The 14512-nt window shown below is 53.0% G+C and overlaps 1 protein-coding gene across 3 annotated transcripts in view; it reads left to right on the forward strand.

Annotated features, from left to right (window-relative positions):
- CDH22 (cadherin 22) overlaps nucleotides 1-14512 on the forward strand; it is a 77681-nt gene that overhangs the window by 26966 nt on the left and 36203 nt on the right. For all 3 annotated transcript variants that reach the window (XM_050982173.1, XM_030231694.2, XM_050982174.1), the window contains exons 3-4: nucleotides 3149-3443; nucleotides 13240-13359. In XM_050982173.1, coding sequence (XP_050838130.1) covers nucleotides 3149-3443; nucleotides 13240-13359 — 415 coding nt within the window. The remainder of the gene's footprint in view (nucleotides 1-3148; nucleotides 3444-13239; nucleotides 13360-14512) is intronic.

The raw sequence follows: 14512 nt of genomic DNA on the forward strand, positions 1-14512 counted from the left end.
TGATTTGTGTCCGTTTCAGCAGACACTCAAAGCCGCGCTCCCGCGCCGCCCTCGGAGCAGGCACAGCTAATTCATGGCTCCCCTGGGAGCAGCACCGGGCTGTCACAGGCCTGGCAGTGCCTCTGCTCCAGCTGAACCCAGACCTACAGCTCACCCGTTTTACAGCCCCTTTCCACATCACCCACCACATCACCCGCCTGGCTCACAGCAGCAGCACTGACAGCCCTGCCTGTGATCCCCAGGGCTGAAAGCAGCAGGGCCAGGCTCTTCCTGCTGCCGGAGAGGATGGAGCGCTCGCCTGGGACACTCCTTGTCCCCTGCAGTGTGCCAGCCCTCTTAGCACAGCCTGTGGGTCCGGAGCCTTCTTGCACTGGGGCTTGCCCTCCATGGATGCCTCTCACACACCTACATGTGCTTTCTGAAGGGCCAATACCATTTCCATAAAATCTGGGTTCTCTAGCTAATCCTTCTTCTGAACTGTAATTTCCCCTGAGGCTGCTGTCAGTTTGATGTGGATTTCTTTGGGTTTTTTAAATAGAATTATGGGGTCAGCACTAGTTACAAACTTCTGCATGTGGACAGATCTATTTTAGATAGAGGAGAGGATTAAAGGGAAAAAAGCAGATTTAATTAAGTTGCTAATATTTAAAGAAAATTGATGAACTCGGGCTTTATGAGTTGGAGCAAACAGAGTGAGCCTTTATTACAGGCTAGTTTTTATTTGATTTTCTTTCTTTTCTAGCCCCAGAGTCATTTTTTATTTGTGTATCTGTGCTTTCTGTTTAATTGCTTTTAATAAGGAATGTGCACCTCTGTTCATATTTAATTTTGATTTAATTATTAGTATGTAATTAATGGCTTCGTAAGAATTCTGGTTGTAGTCTTTTAGGACAAGGAAACAATTTTCCTGTTTAACAAATGGGACAGATCAGCCTATTGTCCTCCCTCTGGATGTCCCAGCTCTGCAGATACTGCTCTCCTTGCTTGGGGCTGAGCTGCAGGCAGGGCTGGGTGGTCCCTCTGCTCTCGGGGCCCAGTGTGTGCCAGAGCTGCGTGCCATCAGTCTCCTGCCGTGCCCAGGGGTGGAGGGAGCCCTGAGGCTGCGTGGCAGTGTGGTGCTCCCCAAGCCTGCCTGCTGTAAAGGGAGGAGAGAACATCCCTGGCATGTGGTCTGTGGCATCTCCCCTCGTGTTTCTGTAGCCTGCCATCCGGCCCTCCCCCATTAGTTGTTGTTTAGCCAAGCAGCACAGATTTAGCTCTTTTAATCTTCCCCTGTAAATCAATCTCTGCAGCCCCTTGAGCCCAGGCTCCATTTTTCTTCCTAGCATTCCGGTTTGCAGGGATGCTGGTGTCTGCTCCAAGCAGTCAGTGATGAGCAAATATGTGAAGAGGATGTGCTGAGAGCTCAATGTGGTGCTGGATGCTTTATCTCTAGCCTAATTATTAATCATGAGCCCGGTGTTCAGCAGGAAATGCAGGTTTCTGCTGCCTGCGCTGTACAGACCTGGTGCTCCTTCATTCTGAAAATCTCACGGAGTAGCACTGAGAACTGGGAGAGGATGATAAAGTGAAGAGGGCAGCAAGCTCTCCACCAGCCAGTGGGAAGGATTGGGACTGGATGGCCAGGATGGGATGACCATCCCCACAGACCAGGGCAGGACGCTCCAGGTGGCCAGGGCGGGGTGACCGCCCCATAGGCACATTTCCAGCCAAAGCCATCACGGTGGTCCCAGACTCTCCTGGGCTCACAGCCCTATTTGTGAGCTGAGTGAAGGTCTCCTTCCAGGCAAGCCTGGAGAGATCTGTCACCATGGGCAGTAATTTGTGAATGTTGTGCAAAACGCACTGAATTGCCTAACGTGTGGGTCCCTCACTTGTGAAATAAATACATAAACTGTATCTAACAAGACAAATATAATGAAGGCATCGTAAAAAAAAGAGGCAGCTCTGGTATAAATTCTCGCTGGTAGAGCTGTATGTCTGAAAGGTGGATTATAGAACTGCAGTTTGGAAGATTGAATGGCCCATAAACATTTTCATATTTCATTAGCCGATTAATGGACGGCTTTTTTCTTTTTGTGGAGGGGGGACACAACTTTGCTGATTCTAAGCAAAAATTGTAGGAAACAAATGAAAGCAGCTGATGAAACCTTTCCAGGGGCCTGTCCCATTATGGATTGTCCCAATTAATGCCCATGCTGCTCTCTGTCAAGATGCATTCTGCCTGTCCGGTTACTGTTAATAGATTTCTCATAAGTGGCTGGATTGTAAAAACCTCATAACTCAGTTTAATGCCACCAATAAAATTATCTCTGGACGTCTGGCCTGGATTCCAGTCAGCTCTTGGTCTGTGGGGAACTGCTGTTTACCCTTTCTTTTCCTAATTTCAAACATTGTCTTAATTAAAAAATGAAGCAGCAGAGATTGCCTGCAAAGGCATCTTCCTCAGGGTCTGTTTTTAGTCCTGAACATGAGCAGATTTGTCACACTCTTTTGTGAGATTTTGTCCAGGTGGGGCTCTGGGCATTGTGATGGGATGTTGTGACCCCTGTTACCCTGCAACATAAACACAGCAGAGGGGTGCAGCAAGTGTGTGAGCTCTTCAGCAGGGAGACTCGTCAGCTGCCTAGATTGTGGAGGGTGGCTGTGGCTGAGGCAAAGCAGGTGGATCAGGATGGACTTTGGGCAATTTGTTGTGTAGAAGGGGAGGGATGCTGATTGTGCAGCTTGGGAGAGGTGATACCATGCTGCCAGAGTCCTGGGTCGTTGCCCAGAGGGAAGCCTCTTTATTTGGAGTGCAGTTGAGTTGTCCTTTGCTTTTCCATCATCTCATAACCATAATCTTATGGGGTTATCTTATCTCATAATCTTATTAAAGGGGTTTGTCCCTTGGTTTGTAGTGGGGGTAGGCACTGGCAGAATCTGTAACCTGCAGAGCTGTAATGGCAGGCCTGAAGTTTCAGTTTATTGGGCCTTCCTTCATGCACAGGAGTTGTCTGGTGGTGCTCTCTGTCACCATCCAGTCCAACAAAAGCAGAGTGAGCAGAGGGGCATCACACAGGGCCCTTGGGCATCTTGTGCAGGTGGCTGGGGTTGGGTACAAGCACATCCCCAGCCTGCTCCCACCCTCTCCCTCTTTCCCGGGCAGATCCACTCGGACTCGGACGAGGGAGACGGCTCCATCAAGTACACCATCTCCGGGGAGGGCGCAGGCACCATCTTCCTCATCGATGAGATCACAGGTGACATCCACGCCACCGAGCGCCTGGACCGGGAGCAGAAAACCTTCTACACGCTGCGGGCACAGGCCCGGGACAGACAGACGGACCAGCTGCTGGAGCCCGAGTCTGAGTTCATCATCAAGGTGCAGGACATCAACGACAGCGAGCCACGCTTCCTCGAGGGGCCCTACATCGGCAGCGTGGCCGAGCTGTCCCCTGTCGGTAGGTCTGCTCGGGCTGGGAAAGCTGCACCTCTCCCCTGCCAGACCTTTGAGCCCGCTGTACCCCACAAAAACCACTTGCAAATCCCAGGGATTGCAGAGCTAGGGAGCCAAAAGGGAAAAATAAATAAGGTGGCTTAAGAAAAACAAGTGGATAAATCCTCTGAGCTGATTGCCAGCCTTTGGCTGAGCGCTCAGTCTCAGCCCTAAGCCGTGCTCTGGGGACGGGTCGTGGTGGTGCCAGCTGCCTGCTGTGCATTGACTCTGGCTTTGCACAGCCCCCTCCCTCCTAAATGCTGGGTGGTTAGACTAAACCCTCACAAATCAAGGGGCTCACGTCTGCCTGTGGTTCAGATTGGTCTGAGTGGTGCTTCTCCCCCAGCTCAGGCCATCCTCTGTGTGCTGCTTTGCTGCTCTTCTGAGCCCTGGGGCTGCTCAGACATCATCCCTTTGATCGTCCCCATGCAGAACTGCCAGGTCCTTCTCAGCTGGATCTGCCCCTCTCTGAGGGGCCAGGCCTTGTTGACTGAGGTTGGGGAATTCATATCCCTGTGGCAGAAGTGTGTCTTACCTGTGTTAGCCTTAACTGCCCATCCCCTTGGCACCAGGCCCCTCTGAAGTGAGTTGGTGATCAGCCTCACTGAAGCTCTGAGGGCCAGGCTGATGATGATGAGGCTGCGTGAGTCCATCCCGCAGGCATGTCAGAGCAGGACAGGCAGCATTGTGCTCACCCAAGCTTCAGCAGTGGTGCAGGGAGGTGATGTGTGAGCTGCAGCACTGCTGCCCTCGCTTCTGCTGGGTTCCCCTGCTGCTGAGCACAGCTGGAGTCCAGGAGAATGGCTGGAGCTGCACTGCCTGAAGCCACAGAGTTCCCTGTGCACGCTGGGCTCTGTCCTACCCCTACAGCAGGCTGTGTGTGCTGCAAGAGGAATTGTAAATCACTGTTCCCAAAGGCTATGTCCAGGTAGCAGACAGCTCGTAAAAGGCTGGCATTGAAGGTCAGGCAGGACCCCAATGCTCAGCAAGGGCTGAGTCAGCACAGGGGGCAGCAGCAGTGCCAGGACTGCAGAGAGCCCCCAGGGGAGGGGGAGCAGCTGAGAGCACCAGGGGCTTGAGAGGCCAGCTCAGGGGAACCACCAGGTCCTGCTGTGCTGCTGCAGGAAGGTCTGGCTGCAGAGGGCAGGGGATGGTGCTCAGGTCTGCACTGCCTTGGGACAGAGCTCTATGGCTCATGTACAGCATATTGCAAGGCTGGTGCGTGGCCTCCAGCAGGTACAGATGTGCAGGAATTGCACCAGAGGAGCTGCTGCCGCCTGGATTCTGTTCATGTATGGAGAACAAGTTCTCCTGAGGCATCCCAAGCTCTCCTTCTGCTTCCAGTTACCTGTGCAAATCCTCCCCTCAGTCAGAGAGTGACCCTTTGAACTACAGCTGGGTGCTCCTGCAGAAATGAAAGACAGCATGTGGGCACCAAAGCAAGAGGCATCCTGTTCCCAAAGGGAAGAAAGAAATTAAATTAATCTAATTTGCTTGAACAACATTTTAAAAAGCAAGGAATTCTCAACTCTGGGTATTAGACAAGGATCCCAGTTCTTTGAAAATCACTAACAATTATGGAGCTGCCTGATCAGACTGATGTGAACAAGACATATCAAAGGAGACAGTTTCTATGCGAAATTGGAGATCAGAGGGAGAAAGAAACACGGTTTCACAACATGAAAGAAGGCGATTCCTGCAAATTAAAATACTCGGAAGTTAAAAGTGAGAAGTGCTGTGAAGGGCGTGGGCTGCATTTCCCAGCTGTGCGCTTACAGAGCTGAGCTGGAGCCAAGAGCCTGCTCTGCTTTCCAGGCTACCTGCCTGCCACAGCCTCGGAGCCTCCTGCAGTCTGGCCATCCTGGGGAGTGCACGGGCTCCTCCAGAGCAGCTTTGCCCTGGAGATGGCCAGGGAGGGCCTCACACATCATCCCCCCGTGGTGCTGCTGCCTGGGCCCCAGCAGTGTGAGCGCAGAGCGGGAGGGACCCGCATGCTGCTGCTGCTGCAAGTGCCCAGCTCTCTCCCACTTCTCCCTCAGCTTACCAGTGCTTTGCCCAGGAACAGGCAGCACAAAGGACAAGATGGACACAGCCTATGAAAGCATAAACAGGCAAGGCTGGCAAGGAGCTTTCTGCTCAACCCTCTGAGGTTTAGCAGGGAGGTAGATGGGGCTGGTCATGGACCTGCTGTGAGAAGTTCAGCTCCAGATGCTGCAGGAAGGGCTGAGGGTGCAGGATATGGGAAGCTGCTGGGTCAGGGACATGAATTTCTGGATATTCTTGTGGAAAGGGACCTGCCAGGACCTTTTTGTGTGGGAGTGCTCCTTTTGTGGCATCAAGGCTGGGTGCAGCTGTGCTCATGGCTTGGTTGTGGTTGGTATTCATTATTGATATTTGCTGTCTCTGAGCTGGACAGAGCATCTCCCCTAGAGCTGTGGGGTATTTCCATGAGAGTGACTGGGGAGTGTGCCTTGCTGCCTTCCTGAGGGTGGATGGAGGTGACCCCAGCTTGGTGCTGGCCAAGCAGGAGAACAAAGGCTGGAGAACTTAGGTTGGTTATTAGTGTATCAAGATCAAAGCCTGGGGACCTGCTGGCGGCCATGCCTGCTCTCAGCACCACTTGGATTCATCTGTAGTAGATGAATGTAGCAAAAAGAGTGACTGGGTGACTGGGATGGGGCCACTCCAAGGGCAGGGCTGCTCTCCAGCTTGGAGCTGTAGGGAGCTGCTCATTCCCTGTCTCTGCTGCTCTGCAGCCTTTGCTCTCCATCCCAGCCTGAAGAGTTAAGGGCGACCCCTTCTTCCTCCTCTTCTTCCTCCCTTGGTCTTGCCTTCCCAGACCTCGCTGGGGTTTGTGCTTGGGTGGTTTTTGTTCTCACTGAAGGCAGCTCTCAGCTGCACTCTCCATTCCCTGCCAAGAGCAGAGTCCCAGCTCCCAGAGGTGGGTGCCTTCCTGGGGCGTGAAGAGGAATAAACCAAATACAGTCAGATCCGCTCTGTGACAGCAGGAGCAGATCAAAGGACATTATTTGCATAATGAAGGAGTACTAATTGGGAGGGAAAGTCATTTGATTTCCTAGTGTCTAAGAGGGAATAACAAATGAGAGAAGTGCACAAACTCTCAGAGTAACTGGGAGTGCTCTGCAGCACAGCTGCCCTTGCTCTGTGCTGGGGCCAGGGCAGTGTGTTTGTACGTGCTGCCTGAGACTGAGACTGAGGGTGCACTAAAGGGCTCTTTGTTCCAGGATCTTGCCTTGGCAGTGGTCAAAGTGCATTCTTAGGAAAGAGGAACAGCACACACAGGACATGTGATGCTCCTCTTAATATTCTCCCAGCCCGCATCTGTTTTCAGCTTGGAAATTTCTTTGGCTGTGGGTGGTTTCTGGGGGTTTAGTCAGCTTTAGTATCTGTCTTCCATGAACTCATCCAGACTCTTTGTAAAGCTCTGCAGAGGGAAAAGAAAAAGGATTGCTGTTGTTATCTGATGGATCAATAGTGGCAGATGCAGGATGGTCAGGAGGATAAGGGATTTGTAAAGGGCAGAGGTGGTGCCTGGAGCTAGCCCCAGCCTATGAGCCAGGCTGGAGAAGTCATTGTTTTCTACACAGGGATATCCTGCACTTGGAAGAAGCACATCCAAAATGGAAACCGACCCAAGAGCTTTCTCTGGCCCCCCTTGGCACAGCAGAACCTGCAAAGCCAGCAGTCGGCTTTTCTGGAGAAACCTGGTCTGGCCTGGGCCATCAGGAGCAGTGCTGTGGGAGATTTGCAGCCTGGCAGGGAGGGCAGCTGTGTCTGCAGAAGGTTGGGGACGTCCCTGCTCAGCCCCCAGAGGGAGCTGGGCGGGAGGCAATGCCTGGAGTCACCCAGGCTGAGGAAGCCAGGGGCTCCTGGGGAGTATTTTCAGTGACTGCCCTGTGCCCACAGTGTGCAAACCAAGGAGCAGTGTGTGTGCAGGATGGGGCCTGAGCTGCAAATCCTGTTTACAGCTTCACTGCTGTCCTGTCACCTCTGCTGGTCAAGAGCTTGCAGGCTGCTCTGTGCTGGCACCCCAGGCTCAGCCTCTGTGGATACCCCTGGGTGGATCTCTCCCAAACATCACAGTTGAGCAGAATCCAGCACCAAAGGGAGAGAGCTGCAGCTTCAGGAGAATGCAGGATGGGACCCAGCCAACTGCCTTGGAACTGCAGGAGCTTCACCTGGTTACAGGAGGTGCTAAAATTAGCTGTAGTTTGGGCTCCTTTCCTGATCTCCCTGGGGTGTGCTTAGCAGCTGTCTGCTGCACTGAGGCGTGAGCCCAAATCCAGCGCACGGTGCCTCCTGTTAGACAGCTCTGTTGGTTGCACAGGGTGGGTGTTGCAGCCCAGAGCTCACTTGTGGGGTGCTTGGGGAGCAGGCAGGGCCTGGAGTGAGGAGCATGCCAGGAAAGGCATATGCTTCCATCAGAACATCACTCCTCCCTTGGTGCATTTCACTCTCATTTTTCTGTGTAGCACCATGTCCAGATTAGAGGCGATTTGGCTGTACAGACAGAAACTTGGGGTCAAGCCCTGACTCCAGCACAAAGCTGGCTGAATGCAGAAGTGATTATTGTGAAAAGAAATTGTTTAATCTCCGTGCTGGAAGCAGAGAAAAACACTTTGTTTACCGTACAGCCAGAACACTTGCAGGCAATCGGATTTCCCCCCCACACCCCCCTTGCTAGAAAGTGCTAAAGTCACTTGTGTGTATCTGGAAGCTGCTGGGAGCTGGGGCTGCCCTGTCTGTTTGTCCTTGGTGAGGGAAGTCCTTCCCCTTCTGCACTAGGTCACAGGCCAGGCTCCAAACACCGCCCTGCCCGAGTGAGGATCTCATCCAGGCTGTCTTTGGCAGCCCCTCAGGGACCTGAGCCTCTCCATGGGATGCTGTGGTTTGCTCCCCATGGCACCACGTTTACCTGCTCCACGCCAGGGGCTGGGGTGCTTTGTGCAGGGCCTTTCTCTAGCCAGACACCCCAAAAGAAGTTTCACAGTAGCACACTGGAGTAATTGCACCCTGCCAGGTTACTGCCCTGGCTTGTCCTGTGGGGTGAGAGGGCTGTGCAGTGAATCTCCTCTGGGCCTGGCTTTCTACCAAGTCAGGATGTTCATGAGATTGCAAAAAACTCACTTCTGCTCCAGTAATTTTTAAGCTACTCTAGTTCTTTTTTTCCCTGGTGTCCTGCCTGAATTTGTCTGGGGTGCCCCAGCCACTGCAGGTGTTTGGGGCCAGGCAAAAGCTGTAAATTGCATTGGTTTTAAACTCCCACCTGCCTCCTGCCCCATGGCACCCAGGCACCTGGGATGGGAATGCTGCACGCTGGCATCAGGCCAGGGAATGTGGCTTTGCATGACACAGCACTCCTTGCAGGGTCCCCGATGTTCTGTGAGCTGAAGTGCCCGAGTGCTGTCCTGGAGCTGGCCAGACCCACCCAGAAAGGGCTCTCAGCATGGCCAGAAAGTGTCTCTGGTCTCTGCCTGAGCTGAAGGTGGCAACTGAGCCCCAGAGCTGGTCTGGAGAGCATCTGGAGGCTCCTGGTTTCACCACAGAAGGGTGGCTGCTGCCATGAGGAGGGACAGTCAAGTTTAGCAATTGCTGGTTTTTCCTGCTGCTCATTTGCCTCTTTGCCTGCCCAGAGCCTGGCTGTACTTTTGTCCCTGGGGAAGTGACAGGTCCCAGGCACTTGCTTGTGGATTCAGTGCAGGGCCTCTCTGCTCGTGGATGTGTTTGGAGTTTGCCTGTCAACATTTCTTTTAGCTGAACGTGTTTGGAGTGAGTGGCATAGCAAGTGGTCTGGAGCTCTCAGCCTTTTCCTGCAGGGTCGCTGGGATGCCCCAGAGCTCTGGGTCCTGTGGGAAGGCAGTCACAGATGCCAGGACAGGCCTGCATTGGCATTCCAGAGGTGTCCTGCAGAGCCCTGTCCATCCCATGCAGGGCACTGGGCTGAGCTGCTGTGCCCTGCCAGCCCTGGGGATACCCAGCATGGCAGGGGGGCTCTGGGGGCTGAGCTCTGCCCTCGGGGGAAGGGACCCTGCAGAGACACAGCTCCTGCAGCTCCTGGGGTGTCACCATGATATTTTCTGGAAAATCCCTTCACCAGGATTTCTTCTCCTGGAAAGAAGAGAAGCCTCAGCTTCTCCGTGTTTTGCTGCTCTGGAATGTGGTCTGGAGATTGTTTATTCAAACATGGGAATTGTTTTTATTTAATGACCAATCACAGCCAGCTGTCGGACACTCTGAGTCAGTCACGAGATTTTATTATTCATCGTTGTTAAGCCTTCTGTCTGTATCCTTCTCTTTAGTATAGCTTTAGCATAACATTCTTTAATATAATATCATAAAATAATAAGTCAGCCTTCTGAGAACATGGAGTCAGATTCTCATCCCTCACCTTGTCCTGGGGACCCTCACAAACATCACAGTGGGCCCCCCCTGCCCTGCTGACCCTGCTCACAGCAGGGAAGGGATGCTGCTGGCAGAGCTCAGGGCTGGCTGCTGGCCCTGGCAGCTCTCCAGGATGGCTCAGGGTGTGGAATGGGGACAGCCCAAGCAGGGCCCATGGGGACAGAGGATGGCTGGCAGCCACAGCCAGCCAGCTACTGCTCTGGAAGTGAGGGTCTTGCTTCCCCCTTCCTTCTGGAGGAAATCAGGGTCTGTTTGATCTGCTGTGCCAGATCTCACCTTTTCAGAGGGAGAATTAGAGATGGATTCTGACCTGTTAATCTTTATGTAAAATTGTTGGTTTCCTCTGATCTGTGGGGTGAGCTTGTCAGGGGAGGAACCAAGGTCTTATCTCATTTTACATGTCTAATTATCTCTCTGGATATGGGCTCGGGCTTCTTGGTTATGGGAGGCGGGTGATAGAGTACATGATGGATGTTTAGATTTTATTTAGTGTATCTTTTATGGCTAAGGCATGTGCCAGAAAACTAAATAAAAGCTGTACATTCTGTACTTGCTGTGGGCAGTGCTGTGCTTGGAGAGCAGGGACTAATATTGGAGCAGGGTGGGAGCCAGGGAAAGCTTGTCTCTGCAGGAAGGAGGGGACCAGGTTAAGCTGAAATTGAAAACCACTGCTCTTCCCATGGAACGGGAAGGGTGGGAAGGGGAGGATGCTGGGAAGTTAAAACAGTAAATTCCTGATACCCTTTAGGTGACCTTGAGCAGGCACCTTTGCAGACAAGTCAAGGCACAAAGTGGGATCAGTGTTCCCCACCTGGCTGATGTTGCTCTTTTGTTAGTGAGATGGTGTGAGGGCAGGTGGGGAAGGGCAGAGCCTTCATCACCTGTGGCATTGCTGGCTGCAGCCCAAGGGCACTGTGGCCCATCTCTGCCTCTGAGTGAAGGTGTCTTGCTGCAATGCTCCTTGTGCTGCTTGGTTTCCCTTGCCCTTGAGCAGAAAACTCTGGTCCCAAACATGGGGCTCACCCCTGGGACCTGGAGGTGAATCTGCTGCCCTGTTTTTCCAATTCTTGGGCGTGCCCAGCAGCTGTGGGCCAGGAGCTCTCAGTGCTGGCACAGGAAGCCTGAGAGCAGCAGCCCACCTCACCTGTCCAAGGTATGGCTTGGAACGGTGACACAAACTATGCTCTGGGTGGGCACAGGTCCTGCCTCCTCTTCAGACTCTGCAGCTTGGCAGCATCCAGGTAAATTCTGGAACACAGGGAGTACAGCTGTGCCTGACAGGGATGGATTAGGAGGTGAGTTATGCAATTGAATAAATGAATCTTGAGATGCACAGTCTGATGCAAACATTTAGTGGCCAGCCTGTCTCTCATGATCCCTAGCTTGGGATGACTGCACAAACAGGGCTGGAACAGGAGGCTGTGGTGTGGTCTTGGGACACCTGCTCTGTCTGCAATTGTGCAGTCCTGAAACAGGTATACAGGGCAAGGGCAGGGAAATAAACTGATGGGATTGGGTCCTGTGGGTCAGGTTTGAATCTCCTAACCCTCGGCAGGAACAAGCGGTTCTTGGAGAATGGGATGTTAGTGCAAGGTCAGCAGGCTCTGCCTGTGCTGCAGGTGCAGGAGGGGGTGCTGCTGTGGCCACTGGGCTCTCAGCTGGTTGCTGCCAGGCTGCCTCTCTTGTTGCCATGGGCAGGTACTGCTTTCTGTGATTCTGAGACTTTGGCACCTCCAGTATCCCTGGGAGGCTTCTCTAGTGCAACTGGGAGAAGGATATTGGAGACCCTGGTGTCATTTCCCTTCTCTGGTCCCTTTTTTGGCTTTCTGATCAGAAGCTTCCCAAGGGAACATGCCAGGCTGCCCAAGGGAATGTGCAGTGCTGGTGTGGGAGTGATCTGCCTTGGCTCATACCTGCCTGAAGGAGTTGTGTTATGGCAGGGAGAGGAGGAGGAAATGCAGCAATAGTATTTCTTAAACAGTTGTTTGCGAGGCAGAGAGCCAGTGTTGCCGTGGTGTAAAATCTGGACGTGCCTGGCAGGGATGCACCATAACTTCACTGGAGACAGCAAAGCATAAATAAGTTGACTCAAACTAGCTTGTTGCTGAAGACTGATGAGGGGGATTCTCCTGTTATCAGCAGAGCTGCAGCTCTGAGAAAGCTGCCAGGGAGAATGAAAAGCAACCATGGTAACTGCTCGTTTCCCTCAGTGAGCACCCTTTCCAGGAGATCAGAGTGAACTGGACTGGGGGAGCGTGTGTATCCCAGCTGCTCACAGCAGTACTGCTGTCTCTGCTGCCTTATCTCCTGCCTGAGCCTGGGCAGGGCTGGTGCAGGAAATCCCTGCCTTGCCTGCAGGCTCTGGGCTTGGGGTCTGCTGACAAAGGAGGAGGAAGGCACCAGGGATGGTTTCAGCTCCAGATCTGCCTCCTGTGACACAGGAACAGAGGCTGCTTCTGACTGACTGCTGCCAGTGCTTGACCTCTGGGCAGGGATCTGGTGCTGGAGGTGAAACAGGGTAGCCTGTCCTCACAGTGCTTTGGTCACACCACCTCCTTTCTCAAGGTGTCTCTAGGTAGGGGTAGGCTCCCCTTCCTTTCTCCCTTCTGTTGTCTCTCTACATCTCAGCTGCTTTGCTGCTGCCCCCACCTTCATGTCCTGGGTCCTGCTTTTGTTAAATTGAACATGATGTCAAATTAAAGCCATCACAGGGACAGTTGGAGTGAAGTACCCAGTTTAATGAGGCAGCCTTGAAAATCAATAACTTAATTGCAGACATTTGATGGACTTTTATCCAATTTATAGTCCTCCTGCCCTGCTACGTGTAGAGCATGAGGACCTGGTGCTATGTCTGGCTCTGGGCAAGTGAAAGCCTTTCCTCTCCTCAGGCTGCTGTCCCTGGGCAGGTCTGCCTACTGCAGTGTGGATCAGGCCCCAGCTGGGTGGTCCCTCTTTGCTCTGGAGGTGACCATGTCACTCTGTGCTGACAGGAAGGGCAGGTGCCAGTATGACATCCCCAGCTCCTTCCCAGAAGGTCTAGTAGAATGCTACTGGGAGAAAAGCCCCCAGCTGTTCAGACCAGTGATCTCCTGGACAGCAGGTCCTGCTCCAGGATGGCCCAGGATCCTGTCCCTGCTGCCACTCTGCAGCACACCAGAGGCATTTGTGCCTGGAGTCCTGGCTTTCAGGTGTTTGGAGGGGAAGTGATGCTGCGTTTGCACCCAGCTGTTCTCTTTTCCCTCATCATTTACCAGCAATCAGTGTTGGGCTCTGCTCTGAGGTCTGTGCTGCTCTTCTAAACTCCTGCCTGACTGTTTTCCTCCTTGTCCCTGCTGCAGGCACCTCTGTGATGCAGGTGATGGCCTCTGATGCCGACGACCCCACCTATGGGAGCAGTGCCCGTGTAGTCTACAGTGTGCTGGAGGGGGAGCAGCACTTCACTGTGGACAGCAAAACAGGTGAGCAGCACCCAGCTGGGCTGGGCCACCAGATCCCACAGTGGCTGTGGCTCCTGGGCATGGCTGTGAGCCAGATCTGTGCCTCCCTGCTGGCCACTGGTGCTGGATACTGCTGGCAGGGGTGTTGGAGAGGAAGCTCAGCAGCCCTGCTCAGGCTGCTGCCCAGCTCCATGCCCTGCCTGCAGCAGGATCTGCAGCTGCCTGCCCAGAGTGCCTGCTCTGCACCTGCACTGGCCAGAGCTCCTCTCTGCCTGGAGCAGGAATGCCCCCACAGGCACATAAAACTTCGGTGGAGAAGGTTTAAATACTACCAAAGGGGCCTTACCAAAGGCTGCATCATTATCACCAGGGCTTTGATTAAAGGTAACACTTTAAATTAAGGATAGGTTTATAAATGTTCTATTAATATTTAATGAAAGAACAGTAGAAGCTGCTCCATTCCTTAATAACTTATAATAGAGCCTGTTGTAAAATGCCTCTGTAATAAATCCCTGGCAGATGATGCTCTGACATACTGGTTAGGGTAGACCATAACCAGGGGATGTTGGGGTATATATTCTCCTTGCCTCCCAGGAGTTTGACTCTCATTACCCTTAATGAGAGCCTCACAAGCTTGCTAAGAAGAGAAGACACTCAAATGCTAATAAGGGATATTTAAGGCACAAAGCATGCAGTAAAGTGCCCATAGTTTAAGGAAAATTTGTCAAAGGACAAGCAGGCTGAGGAGCTGCAGCTTGTGTTTGAAAACTGGACAGCAAAGTCCTCCCACCCTATTGCTGAACCACAGTGGCATGAACTGAGATCAAACCCTGGGCTGAAGTACCACATCTCTGTCAGGCTGATCTGTGTCTGTGCCGGTATTTTCTAAGGCTGGGGTTTGTTTGGAGTTGCTGGTGTAAGTGCGAAGAAGGTCTGTGAGCCTGAGCCTCTGCACCTGCAAGAAACCCTCCACCTCCTGACAGTGCTCTGGTGCACATGGGGAAGCTGAGCCCAGCCCTGGCTCTGCCACCAGCCTGGCTGATGCTGGAGGAATGCTCACATTTGGGGTTTGGGAGCTCCTACACACCTGACACTGTGGCACATGCTGGGAAATGCCTCTGTCTGGTCTGAGGCTGTGCAGTGGGGAGAGGGCACAAGCAGCAGGCTGGGGCTG

This window comes from Serinus canaria, chromosome 20 (assembly GCF_022539315.1).
Source record: "Serinus canaria isolate serCan28SL12 chromosome 20, serCan2020, whole genome shotgun sequence".
Classification (NCBI taxonomy): domain Eukaryota; kingdom Metazoa; phylum Chordata; class Aves; order Passeriformes; family Fringillidae; genus Serinus; species Serinus canaria.